Genomic DNA, 24,045 nt, shown 5'->3' with positions numbered 1-24,045 from the left:
TTGATTGGTCACTAACATATTATTTTGGAATGGCACCCCCTTTTCCTGAAACAACATGCCAACAAATTATGCCTCAAAGCATGTGTCTTTGAGAGTACATTCGCATTGTGTTCACCCATCTCCAGATATTTATACTTATTTGCACATTGTGAGCATTGTTTCTTTACTTATGACGCTTTACAATAGCTGTCTTAAAAACTTCCATTGCAAAATTCTGCATTTGTAAATAAACAGTGTTCATGACACATAAATAAATGTAAATATGTGGAGATGGGATGACAGACATTTTGAAATGTTATCATGGAAAATATGCCCCCATAAAGTCAACTGGTTGCTGCCAATTCATTATAAATTACCTTCAACTTCAAAACATTTCGTGTATTCACAGTACAACAATCCTCGCTCTCTGTCAGTCATTAGATTGGTGATCATACAAACGTGTTTTAATGTAATCAGCCATCATATTAATTTGGTGGATAACTGTTCATCTTGATAAACTCTTAAAAAAGAAATCAGGATTTAGTACATCTGCGATGTCCAAGAGGCACTCCTTTAGAAATTCACCTTCAGTAAAAAGGCTTTATCAATTTGGCAATTATATTTAGCGCTGGCTTTAATAAAAGCCTTTTTGTGGTGTCTTGAAATGAAAATTAATAAAGCCGCTGACCTAGATGATCTACACCCAGAACAAATAAAAATGTTCGGACCTGTTACCAGACGGTGGTTACTAGACATGATGAACAAATGTGTTCTTGAAATGAAAATCCCCAAGACATGGCGGAAGGCAAATATAGTAGCTATACCAAAACTTGGAAAAAACCCCACAGACCCTGAAAATTTTCGGCCTATCTCCCTGCTTTGTCAGCTCTATAAAGTCTTAGAAAGAATGATCCTTAACCTCATCTCAGAACATGTAGACAAGAATATAATTAAAGAGCAAGCAGGATTCTGCCCAGGAAGGTCATGCTGTGGACAAATCCTCAACCTTACACAGTACATAGAAGATGGATACGAGCGGAAACAAATTACAGGTGCAGCCTGTATCGACCTTACAGCAGCTTATGACACCATAAACCACAGTAGGTTAATATCAAAAATATATAACACCACAAAAGACTACCGACTGGTGCAATTCATCCAGTGCCTGTTGCAGAATAGACGGTATTTTGTCACGCTGCAGTCGAAGAAGAGCCGATGGCGGACCCAGAAAAACTGCCTACCTCAAGGTAGCGTCCTCGCCCCATTGCTGTATAATATTTATACCAATGACCAACCGATCAGCATGGACGCTCGCTCCTTCATCTATGCAGACAATACAGTCGTTGCCACCCAGGGAAAAACCTTTGAAGAGGTAGAAAGTAAATTAACTTTAGCGATTGAAAAGCTGGGTGACTATTATGATAATAACCACCTCAAGCCAAACCCAGCAAAAACCCAGGTCTGTGCTTTTCACCTACGTAATAAGGAAGCAAGGAGGAAACTCAACATAAGCTGGAAGGGACAACATCTATCTCACTGCGACACACCAAAATATCTTGGGATTAAACTTGACCGCGCTCTCACCTACAAGGAACACTGTTTGGCCACAAAGATGAAAGTGAGTGCCAGGAACATCATCATCCGCAAGCTAACAAATAGCAGATGGGGAGCGCAACCTATAGTTCTCGGCACGTCAGCTTTAGCTTTATGTTTCTCCACTGCGGAGTACTCGGCACCCGTTTGGCAAAATTCCACCCACGCTGAACAAGTAAATATAGCATTGAATGAGACTGGACTCATCGTGACAGGATGCCTCCGCCCAACTCCCACAAAGCAGCTGTACCACCTCATGGGCATAGCCCCACCAGACATCAGAAGAAGGACTGCCGCAGAAATCGAGAAACATAAACAGGAGACAGATCCCATGCATCCAATGTTCGGATACAATCTTCAACCTCGCCGACTTAAATCAAGGAAGAGTTTCCTACAAACAACTGAAGCAACTCTTTCATCGCCTAGAGCACGACGAGAAGAGCTGTGGTAAAATGTGGACCCAGGAAGACCAGGGAATAGCCCCAGGGAAGAACCCATAGCTGGCTCTAAACTCCCATATACGACCTGGAAAGCCCTGAATAGACTACGAACAGGCGTATCAAGATGCAGAGCAGACTTGGAAAAATGGGGCTACATCAGTGCAGACGAGCCCTGCGAGTGTGGAGAACAGCAAGATCCACAACACCTACTGGTCTGCAGGAAACTAAACAACCCGTGTTCGACTCAAGACCTATTTGAAGCAAATGACAAGGCTATTCAAGCTGCAGTGTATTGAGCTTCAAGTGGGATATGAAAATCGCTCTGTTTCGCATCCTTAGCGCTTATCATTATATGTTACATACTTTCCTGTATTATTGTAGTTAATTTACCTTATAACCATGTATTATTGTATTATAACTGCTTCTCTTGCATTGTAATACACTCCTGGAAATGGAAAAAAGAACACATTGACACCGGTGTGTCAGACCCACCATACTTGCTCCGGACACTGCGAGAGGGCTGTACAAGCAATGATCACACGCACGGCACAGCGGACACACCAGGAACTGCGGTGTTGGCCGTCGAATGGCGCTAGCTGCGCAGCATTTATGCACCGCCGCCGTCAGTGTCAGCCAGTTTGCCGTGGCATACGGAGCTCCATCGCAGTCTTTAACACTGGTAGCATGCCGCGACAGCGTGGACGTGAACCGTATGTGCAGTTGACGGACTTTGAGCAAGGGCGTATAGTGGGCATGCGGGAGGCCGGGTGGACGTACCGCCGAATTGCTCAACACGTGGGGCGTGAGATCTCCACAGTACATCGATGTTGTCGCCAGTGGTCGGCGGAAGGTGCACATGCCCGTCGACCTGGGACCGGACCGCAGCGACGCACGGATGCACGCCAAGACCGTAGGATCCTACGCAGTGCCGTAGGGGACCGCACCGCCACTTCCCAGCAAATTAGGGACACTGTTGCTCCTGGGGTATCGGCGAGGACCATTCGCAACCGTCTCCATGAAGCTGGGCTACGGTCCCGCACACCGTTAGGCCGTCTTCTGCTCACGCCCCAACATCGTGCAGCCCGCCTCCAGTGGTGTCGCGACAGGCGTGAATGGAGGGACGAATGGAGACGTGTCGTCTTCAGCGATGAGAGTCGCTTCTGCCTTGGTGCCAATGATGGTCGTATGCGTGTTTGGCGCCGTGCAGGTGAGCGCCACAATCAGGACTGCATACGACCGAGGCACACAGGGCCAACATCCGGCATCATGGTGTGGGGAGCGATCTCCTACACTGGCCGTACACCACTGGTGATCGTCGAGGGGACACTGAATAGTGCACGGTACATCCAAACCGTCATCGAACCCATTGTTCTACCATTCCTAGACCGGCAAGGTAACTTGCTGTTCCAACAGGACAATGCATGTCCGCATGTATCCCGTGCCACCCAACATGCTCTAGAAGGTGTAAGTCAACTACCCTGGCCAGCAAGATCTCCGGATCTGTCCCCCATTGAGCATGTTTGGGACTGGATGAAGCGTCGTCTCACGCGGTCTGCACGTCCAGCACGAACGCTGGTCCAACTGAGGCGCCAGGTGGAAATGGCATGGCAAGCCGTTCCACAGGACTACATCCAGCATCTCTACGATCTCCTCCATGGGAGAATAGCAGCCTGCATTGCTGCGAAAGGTGGATATACACTGTACTAGTGCCGACATTGTGCATGCTCTGTTGCCTGTACCTATGTGCCTGTGGTTCTGTCAGTGTGATCATGTGATGTATCTGACCCCAGGAATGTGTCAATAAAGTTTCCCCTTCCTGGGACAATGAATTCACGGTGTTCTTATTTCAATTTCCAGGAGTGTATAATTTATTTTTGTAAAATGGTGATGTCTTGGATACGATAAATAAATAAATAAATCTGGCAATTTTTCTGCTCACTATAAAACTAGCTTTAACCAAATTGTTGCACTGTGTCCTCAGTTTGGCAGACATTTGCTGTTGCTTGTCCAAATTGGAAATTAATATTTTAATTTTGTCTTTCCACAGTTGTCCTGTAAGCAGTGTGTTTCGTAGAAAAGTGCCATTTTATATTAAATTCCTTCACAAAAGATAGTGATTCACTGCATAGCAAGCATATAAATTGATGTTTGTACATGGTAAAGAAATAATTGTCTATCCATTTCTCCTGGATTTGGCAACATTGAGAATATACTTTCCTCCTCTTAATATGAGACATTTCGCAAATAAAATTAGCAAAGGTGCACAGAAACACTTGCACGAAATTAAAAAAAACAACTAGTGTAGAATGTTATATGTGACAACACAACCAGTTTGTTCATCAAGTTATGCTCCCAGCTGACACTGTTCGAATTTGTTATTATTGTGCCATCGTCGCCTACTGTCAACATTTGTGATGTATCAGTGTGTAGCACAGATGCAGGCAGTAAGCAGTAAAAGTACGTGTGTGTTACCAGCACTGATTCAGAGGTCAAAATTTTTCTCTCTGCAGCTCTTGAAGGCAGTAAACTGTTTTCCCCACCCTCAGTATATACATGAGCATAACAGCCATGATTTCATTTTAAGACTGGACATATGTTTCTGATTGTTGTTCAAATACAGTGGTGGCAGAACGACATAGCACATGAGCGAAGTAAGCAAAACTTTCGCTTGTCTATGTCATGAGCTGCTAACCTGAGACAAGCCGAATGTCAACAGAAATATGAAAAAATGCATCTTTTGTGGCATGTAATGTGAGCATCCCTCCCTCCCTCCCTCCCTCCCTCTCTCTCTCTCTCTCTCTCTCTCTCTCTCTACCCCTCTCCCCCTCCCCCTCCCCCCTCTCTCTCTCTCCCCCCTCCCTGTCCCTCCCCCCTCCCCACCCCCTAAATTCTTCCTCAGACTGGGCTTGAAACCAGTTGCAGGCAGGATCCGGCCCAAATGCTGCTAGTTCTCCATCAATTCTCTGGAGCCTTTTAAAATGGTACCAATCACAGAGAGGTGTAGTGGTTGAGGTATTTTCCTGACGTTCAGAAGGTTGCTGGCTCAAATATTGTCAGATGCTGCGATTGTTTTTGTTTTAAAAAAAATTACTTTTATAATTATTTTTATTCACTTAATTGGTTTAAGTGAAATTTTTTTTAGTTTCTAATTCTTTGTTATATCATTTTAACCAACACATTAACTACTTCATTTATTCTTATTTTGTCTTCCAATATTTCTTTTTTCATGTGGAATCTTTGTGCATGTCATTTTAATTGATTTCATTTATGTACCATTATAGTTAAATGTTTAAATTTGCTAACCTGTCAGTTAAAAAACATAGTATGTTTTAACGTATTTATATTGGCTGTGAAATTTTGTCAAAAATGTATTTTTCATTACAAGATCTACTTTTTCGGACGGCAATTTCCCTACAAACATGTAAAACATAAATTCTTGTTGCACTATGGTCAAAACAATGCAGGTGAAGATTTAAACGAAAGAAGGGCATGCATACAAATAAAACAAAATTCAAGAAAATGAGGAATGTAAATAATGAATGCTGTAAATGGACAAAAGTATAAGATGATAAAACACAACAAATTAAATCTAAGTTAATACATAAAAAATTTAAATTAAATGCACAACAATTCCAAATGAAAAAAGAATAATTGTTAGACAAAATAAAATAAAATTAAATATTTTATGTGACAAAGGATTAGAAATTAAAGAAGATTACATTTAAAGCAATTAATTGAATAAAAATACAGATTAAAGTGATTTTTGTGAAGATTTAAAAAAAAAAAAAAAGAATTGTAGCTATTGATGAGATTTGAACCCCTAATCTTCTGGACATTATGGACCTACCTTAACCACTACAACGCAGTACACCTCTGTGAACAGATATCATTTATAGTACTTTGTGATTGGATTTCATTTATGGGGCTCTAGAGCAGGGGTTCTCAAATTTTTCCTCTGGCAGAACACTTTGAGAACCCTGTTTCTTGGTGGAACACAGTATTTATTTCAGAGGTTAATAAAATTTTAAAAAATGGGAAAAACTTTTTTTATTGAGTCATTACTTCAGTTTTAAATCATAAATATTAACACAGAAGTAGTAACAAAATTTAAAAAGTAGTTATTATCATCAAAATGTTAGAAAAAACCTGCCATGTTATTAATAGATTTTGTGGAGCGCATGCTACAGATACCATTGTTCTGGATTGGATGAAACGGTTTGGAAATTCTGCTCTAGAGCATCACATGAAATTCCAAGAAATGTTTTTCGTCAGTTGCTCACAACTGATGGCTTACTAGGGTCAGTGACTGCAGAACTTGATGCTTGCAATTGTAATCTGCTCCAGAGTTATAGATGGTCTCACAGCGTCGATCACACCTGTGGGGGGCCCCTTCTTGTTAGAACATATTCCAGAGGCATAATCTCACACATAAAAGTCATACTTCGTGTTGTTAACTGATTTCTTGGACCAGGCTAGGGTTACTCGGTATCAAATCACATCAGCCTCACCATCTCAAATTTTCTTGAAATTTGATGGAGTGCTGTTGATATGGACATAGAAAAATATGAAGTTTTACTGAGATATATCAACTCGTTTCTGAATTATAGAGCTGTAAAGTTATCATAAATGGACCCAAAAACAGGGACTGACAGTTTTTTAGAATTTCTGTAGAAGCTTTTCTGATTGAGGTGCAGACCTGGGGTGCATACCATTTTACAGCATTTTTCATGCCCTTTCGTGTAGTATACAGTAATATGTAGGTTAATATAATAAAATCTTTCCAAAATGAAATTTAGAAATTATTAATTTTTTTCAAAAAGTACATATTTTTAAAAAAATTCCGTGAGTAGCTAGTATTGTAAATCGTAGACCAAAATATAATTTGAGATGATAATTTCTTTATTAGTAAAAGAAATGAAAACTGAAGCTCTCTTTTTAGTAATTCAACTGTGTAATTGTTACAGAAGTACTCACTGTTATAGAGTGAGTACAGCCCTCCCTGAGTGGATATGTTCTGGTTACTTTCTTGTGCACTGGTACTAAAGATTATATATTGTTTGCACCAGATATTTAGCACTTCAGTAAAACAAGGTGTTATTGGAAGCTACAAAGTGATTTAAAAGTCAATCATGAAATTGTAAAATTTACTGGATAATTCTTTACAGGTGATTTTCTACTTTATAATTAACTGTGTTTCAGTGTTTTCCCCCCTCAATATGGAAATTGACACATTGCCCCTCAAGAGGGAAACACACAGTTAGAATACAGTGTTAAATCCGTTACAGAAAACAAATCACTTTGTTAGAGGCAGCAGAAAGATCAGAATTGTTACATCATGGATGCCTGAATTGTACCCACAAATAGTCAGCGGTTCAAAAATTTATGATAAATGTGGGAAGGAAATTACTATGTTAATAATGCACAGTCCCTAAGTGACAAAAATATTGAACATGAACATGAAAATGTTTGATGGGCTGTGCTCGTAAAAGTTACTTATTTCTCAAACTGAATTTTCTATTGTCAAACTTCCATGACTTGTTATGAGTGTTTTATTCATATTTGCTCATTCATTTGTATGGGATAGTATTATTAATTAATTTCACATTAGAATATTTTCAAAATGATTCTGTTATGCAAACACTGTGTTACAAACATTTACGGATATGTTTTGCTGCACTAGCACAAAAGCAAAAACACAGTTACAGTGTGCAGGTGGAATGTGTTCCAAGAATCTTGTACAATGACTTTCTCTTGTGCAGGACCATATGAAGCTTGCATCCCTCCAGTCACAACTGCTGACATTGGAGCAGCGGCACGAGGCACGTGAGCAGCGCTTGCAGACAGTGGTGGCCAGTTTGCTGGAGAGGAACGCAGACCAGAGGCGCAGATTGGCGGGGCTGCACGGTGATGAGGATGCGGATGCCTTGCGGCGCCGTCTGCTGGAGAAGAACCGCCAACTCGCTGAATACCGTGCTGAGATGGACCACATCCTAGCTGCTCTGCGCCAGTTCTACCAGCAGCATGGTGATGCACCCAATTTTGTTAGCAAATCGTAGTCTCTTCCTACGTTGCTACTTTTTGTGGGTGTGCAGGTGACATACTGACTGAAGCTTTTGTTGTGCTTTAAGATGACCGCATCCAGTTGCACACTGCTCACAGTCCAGATACAGCTACTTTGTGTGCTGCTTTACGCACTATTTGTACCGTGGTATTGATTGTAGAGCAGTGAGGGCCTCGTCTTTAGTTGTAGTGTTTGTAAAATCTTGTGTCACAACTCAGGGCCAGAAATTTGCTTTGGGAAAGACAAGAACATGCAAGTGTAAAACTTGTTGCTACTCTGGGGTTATTGCTGCTGTGAGTGAAAATGGAACTAAGAGATAGAGATGTATTTATTATTTTTTGTAGTGTTGTAACATGTAGGAAACCCAACATTGTTAAATAACGCTGCATATCCGTGCTATTATTGTTTTAGAATGCTAGAATATTTTCAAAACAGAGTGCTAGAGATGAAGAGGACACTTGTCTATTGTGTAAAGCAGTGTGTAAAAATGTGGGTGGCTTGACAGAGTTACAGTAAACTGCAGAACTCAAAGAAGTTGAAAAAGGTGCCTTTTTTTTTGTAACTTGATATTCAAAGTAGTTCTTTTCTAAGAAGTGTGCACAATGACTGATGTGGTGGAAGCTGGTCACATATTTATCTGCGTTACACTCTCCTTCCCTACTTCTTTAAATGAATTAAAGAATTTAGAATTTCATTAGGAAACAAAGGTAAACGGGGAGTGCTTTCGAAATATAGGCCACCTCTTGCATTGTAGTGACGTAAAGACAAGAAAATTGCATGGGATACGCCAGAGCTCTTCTCAGAAGAGACTGGTTGTGTCCTAAATGGCATTGTCTGAAAGAGTTATTTTGTTAGTGGCTGAAATATTTATGCAATGACCAAAGTTCCGCAGATAGTTTGCAGTGGTGCCTTGTTCCGTGAAAAACCCTGCAAATCATTGAAAATTTTTGGACAAAATAGCCAGTCTTAATTGTGATGAAGAAAATGTAAAGGCATTCAGCATTTTGATATGTTCAAGTCTTGTTAAGTTTCATTGCCAGATTCTGCAGTTCATGTGTTAATTTGTGGACTGGACTAAGAAGTGATGACATTTTTCCAATATATCTTAAGAGCAATTTGTGTTTGATGTGCACCTTTGAAACACTCACTGCTTTATTTGTGCTTCATCTCTAGCTTTTGACTTTAGATCCATGTCTGACAGCCTAATGATGTTAGGCCATTAGATTGCGTCCATGATGTGCAGACGGTAATGTTTAGTTGGAATTCTATGTCCATTACCATATATTTGTGGTATATAAATGTGCACTGCTGCAACTAGTTTCATGTATTTGGAAAACATAAAGTGAAGGTTTCTATAAAGAGCATCATCTTCCTGCCTGTATACGAGAATATGTAATTAATGTTTGCAAATTGTCAGCTGTGTTGAACTGTATGGGCTTCATTGTACATTAATGAGTATTGAAATTGTTTCTGAGAAAAGAAAAAATTATTCCAGCAGGTAAAAGCAGTCACTTGTGTAACTAAGGTTATACAATTACTGAAGGTGACATTAGTATGCACCTTGGGACTCATGTGTCTGCCTTCACAGTTTTCTGATGATTGTTCATCATTCCCGTCCTTCAGTCTCCGTCAGTTTGACTAGTTGTAGAGTAATATATGTAACCTACTGCTGTGCTGCAGCCCTGCGGGTTCAGTGTTAAAGATCTGCAGTACTTGCATTATTAGGAGATTAGGGTGTCCATATACAGCTGTTACTGCCATAAAATAAATAGATCAGAAAGTAGATATTTGATGTGTCATATGTTTGAGTTCTATTGTATTGTGTTAAAACATGCAGTTTATGTCTTTGACTAAATTACAAGAAGTTCTTTAGTCCTTGTTCATGTGCATATAAATGAATAGTATTGAAGGTTTGTATTACATTTATTTTGTCATATTGACAACAACTAAAATTTTGCTCTTAAACTTATTCAACTTCCACCTTATGTGACTTAGTTACTTTGCCAAATAACTTATTGATTCAATAGTCTTCTGTGTATGTGGGCCCATAGGCATTGTAAATTGCTTCAGGAAAGTCATTGTCCAGCATACGCTGTTTTTATTTTTGGGCGAAAAATATATTATTTCATGTTTTTTTGCTGTTAACCTGTGTTGCCCCCTTGGGCATTTTCAAGCTACTTGCACATATGTGAAGCCCATCTGTAACATGATGAAATGCAACCCTTGTGCAAATCTTTGTCACAAGCATCAGCCACACCAAATCCACTGGTTTACATTTGAAATAAAACTGCACGTGAAATGGTCAACATATGAAAATTAAATGGCATGTGTGTGAGCGAATTTAATTGTATGCTTTTGTACAGTCAAATTTGCTGATATGAATGACATTTGATTTTTAGATGTTGATTATGTCGTGCATTTTTTTAATAGGAACCAACAGATTTATTGTGGTTGATGCTGGTATGGCAACAAAGACCTGCATAAGGGTTCCATTTCATCATGTAACAGACGGAATTCACATCTGTGTAAGCAGCTTGAAAATGCCTAAGGGAGCAAAATGATCCAATAGCGAAAAATCATAAAATAAAATGTTAATTTCAAAAATAAAAACAGCCTACGCAGGACATTCGTTTCCGTTAAGTAACTTATTGGTTGTTTTGCATTGTTCCTACAAACCTACACCTTATGTCTTTCTTGTTAGATACTGTATACAAGATTTCAGAGCTAATGTTCCTTGTAATTCATGTGCTTGTTTATTTGTATTGTCATTATGATGCATTAACAATCAAATCTGAATGCAGCCTCTGTTTGTGTAATTCTATAAATTCATAAAAAGTGGTAACTTGTGCAACTACAAAGAATCTCATGTAAAAAGTCTTATTCAAGTGAATTCAAGTAATTCTTTTCTTAAAAAAAACAAATTAATGTAACTTATGTATTATGGAAAATGTACTTTTAGTATTTTCATGTAAATCCATAATGTAACTCACACCATTTTTCTCTAATGTCCTATTGCTTATTCTGCTTGTTTGGTGAATCCACTTCTTTCTTATAACCATCTACTAATAATAGGTATGAAATTATAGATGAGGTGGCTAAGATGTGTTTGACAAGTGCAAGATTGTGAAAAGTGTAATCACTGTTTGAGATTGTTGGCTTGGCTAATTTTTTGTTGGGTACCACTCCCTTGATATATGGATATTGTTGTTCACCTTAAATCCCCTTAGAACCTTCACCCCTTGTGCTAAAATCTAATAGGGTAGTACAAGGTGCCATTCTTTTCCCACCTTTGTTGACAATACTGAAAGAAAGAAAAAAACTTACTTTCCAATCTTTCCCAGGTAATCCTTCATCAGAAGGGTATCTTTGAGTTTGTGCAATGTACAAGAAGGGGAAGTACAGGGTAAATATGAATTGTGGTGGCACTTGGGGAAGTACCTTCCAAAGAGAATAACGTCCATTTGTTATAATATGCACTCACTTAAATATTGGAGTTGATAAATCTTGGGAAAAAAGAATATTTTCATATATTGTGATTTTGTTACAAAAAAATTTACAGTCATTTATGAGAGTATAAATTTCGGTAAGTGTTGGGTCACTGAGTAATGTAACTCCATCTCAAAAAGTCAGTTGCATCGTATAGCAAAATACCATTATATAGGATTGCTGTTTCAAAAGACACTTAAAATTTCTTAATATTTTTTGATAAATTTAGGTACGTGAGAAAGCAATAGTGTTGAAATGGAAAAAAAGCAAGCCTTCCAAATTTCCTGTTTCTAGCACACACATTTATTAGATTTGGTGTAATCTGATCCACAGCTTTTTTTTGTAATTAATATTGATTTTGCTTTCAGAAATTGGTAATAATCAAGAGCTTTTCAGTGAAGAATCAGCAGATAGAAGGCCTGCAACTGTGGAAATACTTATGTGTTACATGATTATGTGTATTTGTTGTGCCAGTACTGCCATGTTATATGGGAAGTGCTGAATGAGCAGTAAAGTAGTGATTTATACAAATTCTCTGGTTTACAACGTCACATTTTATGACATGTTCGTGTGTGTTTGTCACTTGTATGCTTAAAAGTATATAATTATTTCATAAATATAGTCAGTGATAGCATCAATTCATTGTTGTACATGCTTACTGGTACCATTGTATAATACAACGATGTGGAAAACTTTAGGGAAAAACCTCAACACGAACACTATCTTCTCCTTCATTTAAGCCAATATTTATATCGTAAGGTAAATGATTTGATACATGTCCTTAGTTCTTTTTGTTTTATCGGACAGAAATGTGACTCATGAAAAAGAGTGTAAAGGTCATGCTGAAGCTGTAATGGGGAGCTTATAATTTTTTTTCTTTTTTGTTCATTTGTCTTTGTGTTCTCACATTACCTTAATGACTATTTTGTAATATTTTGCTTAATTACTTGTCTTAAATAAAAATATTGAAATGTAACTTTTGGGAATTACATTGAACCTTCTGTCGTACAAAAAACTCTATATATAGGTTTGTTTTTTCACCACACATACAACTATAAAAAAGATAAGTGTTGTCCAAATAATAGAAACATTCTGTAAGAAGTACAGTGGAATGGGATTTATTTAAGTTTGTCTTTGTCTCGGATACCAACTCCCTTTGTGAACTGCTTATTGCTGATGCTGCTGTCTAAAATATAAGCCCCATAAGAATCAGTGGCAGTAGTAGAAAGAAAAAACTATTCAATTCTATAATAATTTTGAGAAGTGTTCAGAAATGATCATGCAAACAGTATGATCTCTATTCACAGTAAAAAGTCAATATCTGATTTTATAGATACTAAAGCTGCACCATCCTGAAGAACTTGTATGCAAATGTAACTATCACTCAGAAGATTTCTTTGTAAATTTCAGAAGGTCTCGACCCATCTTGCCAGTCGAAGTTTGATTCCTGATTTTTTGAAGCACTGTCTCTGAGTTACTGGAATATTTGTGTGTTAGCTATTCACGTATGACAAAGCAAAAGACTGCAGCCAACACACAGTGCCAAACAATGTATAAGGCAAAGGGGAACAAAACAAACATAACGCATAAGAGGAACACACAATTAAATGAGACAGAAGTTCTCAACTATCAAAATTTAAAAATAATATTGCAATTACTTTTTTGACAGTTAAATTATTTCTGTCATTTTAAGCAATAGCCAAATGGTCTGATCCTCAGTTGCCACCCAGTGATTAAATTGTTGTTTGACAGTCAACATTCTAAGAAACACACAACTGCAACTGATTTTTTGTTTGTGAATGGTACATGTGGTATGATTAATGATGCCATTTCAGCATCAGGAGTTTGGAGGTAGAAATTTATCTAAGCTTTATTCCCTCCTGCCCTCAGAGCCTTAAACTATGGCAAGTATGTACTGAAGAAGCATGGACAGATGTCTGATCAGGTACAATATGTTTTAGATTCTGTGTTCTGATAGCCATGTATCATGTTGACACAATGATTGAGGAAGCTGGATGATATGTCGTCGTAGTTCGTAGGAGGCTTCAGGCTATAACAGAAGAAATGCTGTTGATAACCTGCATAGGTAAAATCTTTCATTGGTACCGATGTTTTGTTTACAGTCTTATAATATTTTTCTTACTTGCAATGTATTAGTGATTTTTTTCCTTCTCAGAAATTCATTTGCATATTATGACACACGAGTAAAACCAATTAAAGCAGAGAAAAGAATCTTTATTGTTTTCCTTCTTGATCAGAAACAAAAATGTAGTTGTAAACATTGTTTCACTGAGCACTGATTCAATATAAATATAATACAAGAAAGCAATATTTTAATTTGCATAATTTTTCACATTATTTCAAAGTGAAATCAAACTATCATATGGCATTATTGGCCAGGAGACCCCATCTGTGGTTTGTTTTCTGCTGTTTGGTGCAAGCATTTCTATTTGACACCACTCTTGTGACATGCACATTGGTGAGATGGAATGTTTAGGATGCAAACACCCAATCCCCGAACAAAAAAAATCTCTGACCTGTGTGGGAATTGATCCCAGGGCTCTGCAATTTAGAGGCAGCTATGCTAACCGCACACTGCCGACTGTTTCATGGTAAATGCTGCTTAATCCTTTTTGTGTCACTAGCAGATTACTCCAATACTTAGGTTTGAAGTTGGTGGGCTGGGTTGTGTATTATTCGTGGTACTGTAGGTACTGTGGTTAATCTCTCTCATACAGTGCTCGTGCATTAACTGAAAACCTTTTTGAACTGATGAATGTTATACAGTGTTGCAATGCTTTCACCTTCATAAGAAAGTAAACTGATGGACAAATGAAAGCTGTAAGTGTAATTGGTGAAGTGCCTCCTAATACCAGTGACAACAGATATGTTGCCTGTTAAACAGACAGGAGAATTTGTGCATATTGAACGGAGGGGCATTACAGTTACAGAGCAAGCTCATACTTGGAATTTTTTTTAATTTATTGTCTTTCTTTCACAATTTAGATGTTCAGTGATTTTATTATAAATGAAAGTAATAATCTTAAATAGACACTGTATGATGAGAAGTCAAATGAAGCACATTTCACAAATAATTATGTCTTGAGCTATGTTCTAGTTATCTGATCCCTAATCTTATCATATTGCAGGACTTCTAGATAAAATCTGTATTTTCTACATGATTATGTCTACACAAGTAAAAATTATCATAGTATACTTTTGTAAGAGCTTCCTGTGGCAACCGGTAGCTTCTCTCCCTCCCCCTCCCCCTCTCCCTCCCCCTCTTCCTCCCCCTCTTCCTCCCCCTCCCCCTCTCCCTCCCCCTCTCCCTCCCCCTCCCTCTCTCCCTCTCCCTCCCACTCCCCATCCCTCTCTCCCCCTCCCTCCCTCCCTCCCTCCCTCTCTCTCTCTCTCTCTCTCTCTCTCTCTCTCTCTCTCTCTCTCTCTCTCTCTCTCTCTCCCTCCCTCCCTCCCCCCCTCCCCCTCCCCCCCCCCTCTGCTCATATATACAACCAATTTTATTTGTTTCAAAGAAAATGTAAGTTAGAGGAAAAGTCAATTGCAGTCTCTTGTAGTGCTTGAATGTTCCATTTTGTTTTCTATTTTCCATTTTATTGTTCTACGAAAATTAAGAAACCTGCCATTCCTCTTAAGAATTCTGCTCCTCACAGTGATGATGGATTGTAATATGTTTAAAATACCCTGAGCTACAGCAGTGGACAAGTCAAATTCTGTATTGTGTGACCTTTGTACAGTAAAAGTCGATCCAAAGGTGTTTTAATAAGCCTGGAAAATTATATTTATTCAGTTTATATTACTAGTAGCTATTTTCTTGATTGTGAGTGAACAGTAAAAGACAATAACTTCAGTGGAGTAGTCTGGATTGTTTTTTGAATCCTCAATAAAGTTGTTGAAGTTTGTGTCGTCTCTCTCTTTTGTTTCCCTAGATTTTTTTATGTATACATGTAATAAAGAAAGTAGACAGCACATAATTTCATAGGGCAACAAAAATGCAACATCTACATCTCAGTAGCAGTACTGTGGATGAGTCAACATGTATGCAATCATTGTCACTTTCAGTCTTTTTATAGAGGCTAATTTTGTATAAGGTATTTCATATGCTGTTATAGGAATCTCACAGGTGTTTGGCAGGGCCAAGATTGGTGTTTAGAACACAATTGAACTATGCCACGAAAGATTCCTTTTCAGTTTTTTTAGCTAGAGAACGAAATGGCATTCGGTCAGCATTGCTAGGCCCTCTGGGCCGTGATGGCAGTTACGTTTTCTGTTGCGTGTCAGTAGCAGCTTCTTTCTGTAGCTCTTGCTGACTATATAGAACTGCCATCACATTCATGACTTGCTTCATTAAGTTTGTAGCTTTCTTGTCTGTCTACACTGGCAATGACCAAATGAGGCAGGTACTTGGAAACTGGACATGTAATCATGTCAAACGGAATCAAACTACCATCCAGCGATCTTTCTTCATGGGTGGTATTGTTAACAATCTCAGGGTGTATACGACCCGGGAGATCTGGGAAAAACCCGGGAATTTTTTCATCCGAGAGAAAACCGGAAAAACCCAGGAATTTTTCGTTGTTTTGGTTTTCAGTTAAATTTTTGTAATTTTGACTGGTAAGAACCGATACTCTAATAAAGAATATTACTGTATCCCACTACTGCAGAATAATACTGCAGCATTAAAAAATGAACGAGAGAAAAAAACGAAAATAAAACTTAAATTGTGAAGGAAATGCGCCATATAAAATAACACATAAAATAACATATAAGACCATATCCATTCAAAGGATAAGTTTTACAGTTCGAAGGGAAAGTATATTGTCACTTAACACGGAAAAAGTGTATTTTCGCACGGGAGAAAATGCATTTTTCACCGGGAAAAATCCGGGAAATTTTTTTCCTTGTCCACATATACACCCTGAATCTTTTTCTCAGTATGTAGCAATACTTTAAAATATGTGGTTATAGCTTCTATTGACATTTCTGCCTTTGTTTCCAGTGGCTGTAAAGTGCCTACATAACACAACAAACAGTTTGCAAATAATATCTTCTTTCAGCAGTTGTACAGATATCCTGAGTGAATTACCTCCATGTTCCATATTGAAGTACCTCTTCGTATTGTCAATGAAACAGTATTCTTTCTTCAGTGGAAACAGAATAATTGCTCACTACTAGTTCTTAAGTTTCACAACATTAAATAAGTGAAAATCATGAGCAGACTTTTGTCAGCTATCTCATTCTTCTATTTGTTAGTTATTTTTGTAAAACATGCGTAATAAATGTGATTTCTCACTATGATGTTGAAGACAGTTCCAGGGCCAGTAGCCTGGTTGACTAACTGCTCCTGCATTGTTAACATTCACAAATTTAGGCTTGCTACAATGATACTGTACACGGCTGAAAGTAAGGACAAACTAAAGTTTCTTTATTTCCCTAGAGGGTCAATCCATACCAAGTGGTCAAAGAAAAAAATAATTGGTTGCTTGACCATCTCAGGAAAATTTTATATTTGCTGGATGAATTCCCCAATGCTTAGTTAGGTTAGGTTGGTGTTTTTTAACGTCCCGTCGACAATGAGGTCATTAGAGACGGAGCACAAGCTCGTGTTAGGGAAGGATGGGGAAGGAAATCGGCTGTGCCCTTTTAAAGGAACCATCCCGGCATTTGCCTTAAACGATTTAGGGAATCACGGAAAACCTAAATCAGGATGGCTGAAGACTGGATTTAACTGTCGTCCTCCCGAATGCGAGTCCAGTGTGCTAACCACTGCGCCACCTCGCTCGGTCCAATGCTTAGTAGCCACAAAAATGTTTTTTAAAAAATTTATTGTTTATCATTTTGAAATGGCGGCCCTATTTGTTCCAGGCCGCATGCATCTTTTTTTTGTATTTGCAAGCATCTACATTTTTTTACAATTTTTCAGTAGTGGATTGCCCTAAGCCTTTCAGATAAAATACGTTTACTTCAACACACTCTGGGCCACAAATTAACATCATTATCTCTTAGCGGAATGTATTCTTCAATATATATTTTTAATAGTTCAAAGCTATCAGCAACAAATTAAAAAAAATACTCAGTTTTTGAACAGTAGTTTTCCAAAGAAAGATTAATTTCACAGCTTTAATGTTTTTCTGCTATTACACTGTATAGTATAGTTGCTTTTTATAGAGTGTCAGTGGTGAGCAGCTTACACTTAAAAAATACACTATTTTAAAAAATGGATTTTTAAAATTTTTCCGTTTTGTGGTCTGCAATATCTATGTTGGGGGACCAGATAAAAATCTGAAAATTTCACAGTTAATAGACCTTTATGATATCAAACTTCAGTATAAATTTCAACTTAGAGATTCAATTGCAAGTTACAGAAAAAAATTATAAACATGAGTCAAAAATACATGTTTAACATCTGTGGTATCTAGGCTTATGGAATAAAATATATCAGTTACAGTATATAATTTAATCATATATATGATTACTTACTTTTTTAATTGAAAATAAGTCTACTAATTACATTATATTCTTCTCTTATTTGTTTTTAGTACATCACTCAGTGAACATCTGAGAAATTTGTACACGCAGTTTGGGTGTTAGATTATAAGTTCACCCATTCACAGTTGTAAATTCCATGGGAGACAGCTTCCTTAGTACATTTTTAAGTGGCATCCAAACTTGATCCTTCTCAATTTTTTTTAAAAGATGTCCTTGGTTCTGGAGGGTGATAAAATACATGTTCATCTTGGTTTTGACAGTCAATATTATCAACTTCGCCAATCCACCACTGTTTATCGTAAACACAAGCCGCTATGTCTTTATTTTGAAGAACCAGTTGTACAAGTTTTCTGCATTGATTAAGTTCACTATTAGGCAGAGTTGATGTGATCCTACACTTCAGTAAGTTGTGTGAATAGTGTATAAAACAATGAAAAGATGAAGTGCCTTTAATCATCTGACCAGCGTTGTACCTTTCCTTCAAGACACTGTCATAGACTTCTTGTATTTCCTCATATTGTACAAAAACATAGGTAATTCCTTTGATATGTTTTTTACAGAATTCAAACATTTCTTGAGGTGTTATCATATGATTGTCAGCAGTCCGCTGCAGACTTGCTTTTGTGACAGCTCTCTTTGTTGTACCCCTGACACCATCACAAGCTTTCTTCCCATGGCATGAAGTGAAAAAGTGCCATTCTACATCAAACCCAAAATCTTCTTTGTGAAAGGAGATGTTAATAATTTTTTTTGTTTTGTTTTTATATTGACTTGCTGCCCAATCCGAAAAGTAAATCAATTTTTTTTTATGGAAGGGTGGTGCTGTTGAATATAGTTTGTTAATTTTAGTTGGAAAATGTGCATTGCTGTAGTGTTGTGTTCAAGCTAGTCACTTATGGCACACAAGCTGTGGCTCATTAGTTTATCTTCATCTTTATAATAGAATACAAATGTATGAACTGTGGCCTGTTTGTTAACCCAGTGGTGCCCTTGCACTTCATCTTGAACAACAAAGGAATAATTTTCCAAAAAGTCAGCAAGAACTAAGCATTCATGAGCTGCCAAGGTTTGCTTTTTGTCTTTCAAAAATTTACTTTGAGCTTTTGCAATAAAATGATGCATTTTCAGATTTTCAAGGTTAGCCACCAACGCTTCAAAAAACTCTTCTCTTCATTTTATGACTGTCACCATTTCAGTTCTGTCTTGTGTCATCCATTTTTTGTATTTTATATTATCAGCCATCAAATTGTCTTTTTCGGATTCTTCAGACATATCTAGTAAGGCTTGATTGCCTGGACAATCTTCTCATTTTCCCTTGATCATACAATTGTAACTGTCAATATTGCATACCATAACTTCCAAAAGGTCTTTATAGTCAGCTCTTTTGACTGTCTAAGGTTGGCCCCATCTATCATAAACTTTACATTCTAATGATACAAACAAACACAAACATAATGGGTGCCAGATGCCCCTGCAACAATACACCGTCTTAGTCTCAACATGCAAAACTTTGATCTTCCAATTTTAATGTCGGGATTTTCTTTTTTAAATTCAGTGAATAGTTCATTTACATTACACAATATTAACCTTTTTTGTCTTTGAATCTTAGAACCATTTTCTTTCACAGAAACAGTCTTTTTTGCCAGACATCAAATGGCTGTTATTGTCATCATCATAATAACTTTATGGATTGTGTTTTCATCTACCAAATTAGATGCACTTTTCTTTTGTAATGCAGGTAAAATTTCCTGTGCTTTTACTAATTGCCTTGTTAACTTAACAAGACATTCTGACACATTAAATTCATCACTAACTTTTACTTGACTCCAGGAATTCGGCAGTAAACTAATAATCTTAATTTTATCCTCCTTGTTTGAAGTACTGCATTTAGTTTTTAGTTTTTTTTATCAAATCATCATATTTGGTTGGTGAAGTTTTAGAACTTCCATCTGTTTTAGTACAAATTGTATTTTGAAATGAAACTTCCAAATTATTTTTGACTGTAGCTGCCAGTTTCTCAATTTTTGTATTCAAAGCACTTGGTTTTTTATCTTGACTTAGTTTTGTAATTTTACTAGCAGGCGATATACCCAGGATTTCACAAGCTGTATCTACTTTTTTAATGGTTGCTGATAAGTCATAAAATTCTGTATCTGAGGTTTCACTATCCTTTCTCTTGTGAATTACAAATATCTTAGAATAACATGTTGGACACAATGATTTTCCTGGTATGAGATTGACAAAAGGCCTTTTATTTTTAGAATAATGATCAAATGTTATTTCTTGCAGACTTTTTGTTATAGGTTTCTTATGTTTCTCAAAATGGTCCATGTAAGACTGACCTAAAAGGTGATGAATTTTTTTTAAGTATTTCATTTCATGGTACTTGCATGTTGATTTGACCTCTGGGCTGACTCATAAGTAAACAACACTTTTTCTTCTTCACTGTAATCTTCGATTAAAGTAATGTCTTTAGGATACACTCCATACACACTTTTATGACATGCTTCATTAATAATAATGCCAACAGAACACTGAGACACCATTTTTCAACTGCACGCTTCAAGAACGTCTAGCTAAATAAGTGTGAGTAGGCGATTGTTGTTGGTGTAAGGGGGAAGACAACAATCAGACTTGTATAGGCTTGCAGATGCAATTGTTAGCCTGGTGAAACAATTACCACAGCATTGTTTCGACAAATAATCATTAGCTAGTGTAATGTGGTGTGTTACATTATACAATTGGTATACTTTATTTGATTAACCTACCAGATATCGCAGATGTTAAAAAACATATTTTTGTCTCAGGTTTGTAATTTTTTTCTTTAACTTCCAATTGAATCTCAAAGCAGAAAAAATATTAAAGCTGAGAAATTAATCTTTCTTTGGAAAACTACTGTTCAAAAATTGAGTTTTTTTTTTTAATTTGTTGCTGATAACTTTGAACTATTAAAAGTATATTGAAGACTACATTCAGCTAAGTGATAATAATGTTAATTTGTGGTGCAGAGTGTGTTGAACTAAATGCATTTTATCTGAAAGACTTAGGACAATCCACTACTGAATAATTGTAAAAAATGTAGATGCTTGCAAATACGAAAAAATGCATGCAACCTGGAACAAATAGGGCCACAATATCAAAATAATGTACAATAAATTTAAAAAAAAAAAAAAATTTTGTGGCTACTAAGCATTGAGGAATCCATCCAGCAAATATAAAATTTTTTTGAGATGGTCAAGCAACCAGTGCTGGACCACTTGGTATGGATTGACCCTAGAATATGTAGATCTACTGTATGGTTTAATGATGATGGCATCCTCTTGGATAAAGTAGTTTTGCATTTTCATCCATGAGTTGGTGCTATCTGGGAGGATTTCATTAACAGCAAATGTCATTCTGTGTGTCAGTTCATGGAATGTGGGATCCTTAATCGGGTAGGCAGATTAGACAACTTGAAAAAAGAAATGGGTAGATGTAAGTTAAACACAGTTGTAATTAGTGAAGTACAGAGGCAGGAAAAATAGGATTTTTGGTCAGGTGAATACAGGGTTATGAACACACAACAAAGTGGGGGTAATACAGGAGTAGGGCTAATGGCTTAACCAGTACAAACAGATAGTGACTGCATTTTTATAGTCAGCTGAGAGAGAGATGAAGCACATACCCACTACTGTAGTACGAGTGTATACACATAACTCCACAGATTATGAAGAGATTGGAAGAATATATCATGACATACACTAATATCATGAAGGGAAGGGAAGTATAAATTTAATTGCTGTGAGGGGCACTGGAATTCAATATTAGGTGGGAGAAAAATAATAGCACATAGATTGCAGGGGGGGGGGGGGGGGGGGAATACGAGAAAAAGGCATCTGTTAGAATTTAACCAGAACACCTTTGAATCCTTGCAAAGACTTGGTTTGAAAATTATAAAAGAGCTCAGGAATAACCAAGATATTGTGGTCCTACATGTGGATAAAGCAAATGCTACAGTTTTGATGGAAACCTTCGAATATTAAAAGAAAATGGGTGAACTGCTGAGTGACCCCATTTACAGAGAACTAAGGAGTGATTCTGACACAGCCAAGACACTCACCATCAACAAATTCCTGTGTTACGTAGAACATATGGAGTACCTAAGCTCCATAAGGAGGGTTGCCCACTGAGACCTACAGTGAATGGAATCGGTTCACCTACTTATTACATATAAAACATCTGGCATCTGAAATGCACTGTTTTTGGGACAGACAGACTCATATGTGAAGGATTCTTCCCACTTAGTACAACTAACTATGGGGCAACAGATAAAGTCAACTGACATTATGGTTAGCTTTGATATCAAGTCTCTCTTTGCCAAAATACCTCTAGAGGAGACTATCTGAACCCTACAGGAGCAGATCCCATCTGATAAGTGTGATCTGGTGTGCTTATGCCTATCATCAATGTACTTCACATGGCGGGGAAAATATTAAAAGCAGTAAATGGAATGGCAGTGGGCTCCCCAGTCAATATGGACATCTTCATGCAAGTTTTTGAGCAAATGGCCGTAGCTTCTGCACTGTTATGGTCCCATTGCTGGCAGTGGTACATAGAAGACATATTAGTTATCTGGCCACAAGGGAGGTGGAGTTGGGAAGTTTCCTTCAGCATTTAAACAGCCTGCATAAGAATATACAGTTCACCCACAAAACTGAAAACAACAGGTTGTTACTATTTTTAGACATGGAGGTATACAGAACTGGGGATGGTACATTGGGACACAAAGCGTACCGGAAGCCATTCCACACAAATCTGTACCTGCACATGGAGAGCCACTATCAACCAGCTCAGAAGTATTGAGTTCTGCATATGCTGACTTCCCGTGACTACCACATAACTGATGCTAACAAAATCAAGGAAGAACTGAGTGAGCAACACCACACATTTCACACCAGTGGCTATGACAATGTTATAAGAAAGGCAACCAAGGCCAACTGATACAAGAGAAGAGGGCAATGATGAGAAGCTTCTGCTAGTGCACTTACCATATGTGAAGGGCATCAGTGACTGGCTAGGCAACATCCTCTGCCAACAAAGTCTCAAACCGATTTTCTTCAGCAGCCATAAGATCGACAATGTGATAGGTTCCTCCAGGGATGCAGTTAACAAATGAACTCGTGAGTGTGGAGCTGCCTACATGGAGGAAACAGAGTGACCAGTTAGCACACAACTAACAGAAGATGAATGCTATGTGTGATTAGCATATTATAATTAAATTGACAACAGCAGAACACCATCATAACTGCAGACAGCCTGTCTTGTTCCAGAAAGCCAGTGTGCTGGTGAAAGAGTTGTTGTCTCACCAACAAAAAATTCAAGAGACAGTTTAGATTATTAAGCTGGCTCAAACTTTGTGTCGTGGCTGCCAGCTATCCCATTCCAACTGCCTGTGAGCAGTTGGGGGGTAAAAGCCTCACTGGGCATGGGCACGACAGCCTAAACAAACAGGTACAGGGGAACTGTCAGTGCATTTCCATGCGCACCAGGAAGGAAGTGTGCCCACCAGAGCCCATATGCAGATCTGCAGACTGTTGTCAATCACTGACAAGCCGGCTGGCACACCAATAGTTTTCTTCCTACCCTCCCCCTTGTGTCACGACTGGCCTATTATATTCTAGGGCTAATAAAGTTTCAAAAAATAATGTATTGATACCAATTGTCTGAAATAAATATTCACATTTCATCCACCAAAACCAGTCTTGCCCTGTGTAATGCCATTGTAAGATGGTTTAAACATTGGTTTTAGTTTCTAATTAAAGTATTTTATACAGTGATGTGGTACAACACCCAGAAGAATTTTGATTGTCTTGACACCGCCCATGGAAGCCTAGATAATTAAATCATGATAGATTAAATGTGAGGAACTGATTTGTAGAAACGATAAGGTTTTATGTACGATAATGATTTGAGCTGAAGCAATGAATTAAAATTTACACC

General features: G+C 37.8%; 1 protein-coding gene across 1 annotated transcript in view; it reads left to right on the top strand.

Annotated features, from left to right (window-relative positions):
- The window catches only part of LOC126458177 (centrosomal protein of 162 kDa-like), a 168,488-nt gene extending 155,953 nt beyond the window's left edge, over nucleotides 1-12,535 (top strand). The window contains exon 12 of the mRNA XM_050095047.1: nucleotides 7,772-12,535. Coding sequence (XP_049951004.1) covers nucleotides 7,772-8,068 — 297 coding nt within the window. The 3' untranslated portion in view covers nucleotides 8,069-12,535. The remainder of the gene's footprint in view (nucleotides 1-7,771) is intronic.
- Nucleotides 12,536-24,045: the final 11,510 nt, after the last annotated feature.

Source organism: Schistocerca serialis, chromosome 2, assembly GCF_023864345.2.
Source record: "Schistocerca serialis cubense isolate TAMUIC-IGC-003099 chromosome 2, iqSchSeri2.2, whole genome shotgun sequence".
Classification (NCBI taxonomy): Eukaryota; Metazoa; Arthropoda; class Insecta; order Orthoptera; family Acrididae; genus Schistocerca; species Schistocerca serialis.
Note: the sequence above shows the minus strand (reverse complement) of the source record. Positions and strands in the feature narration are given on the sequence as shown.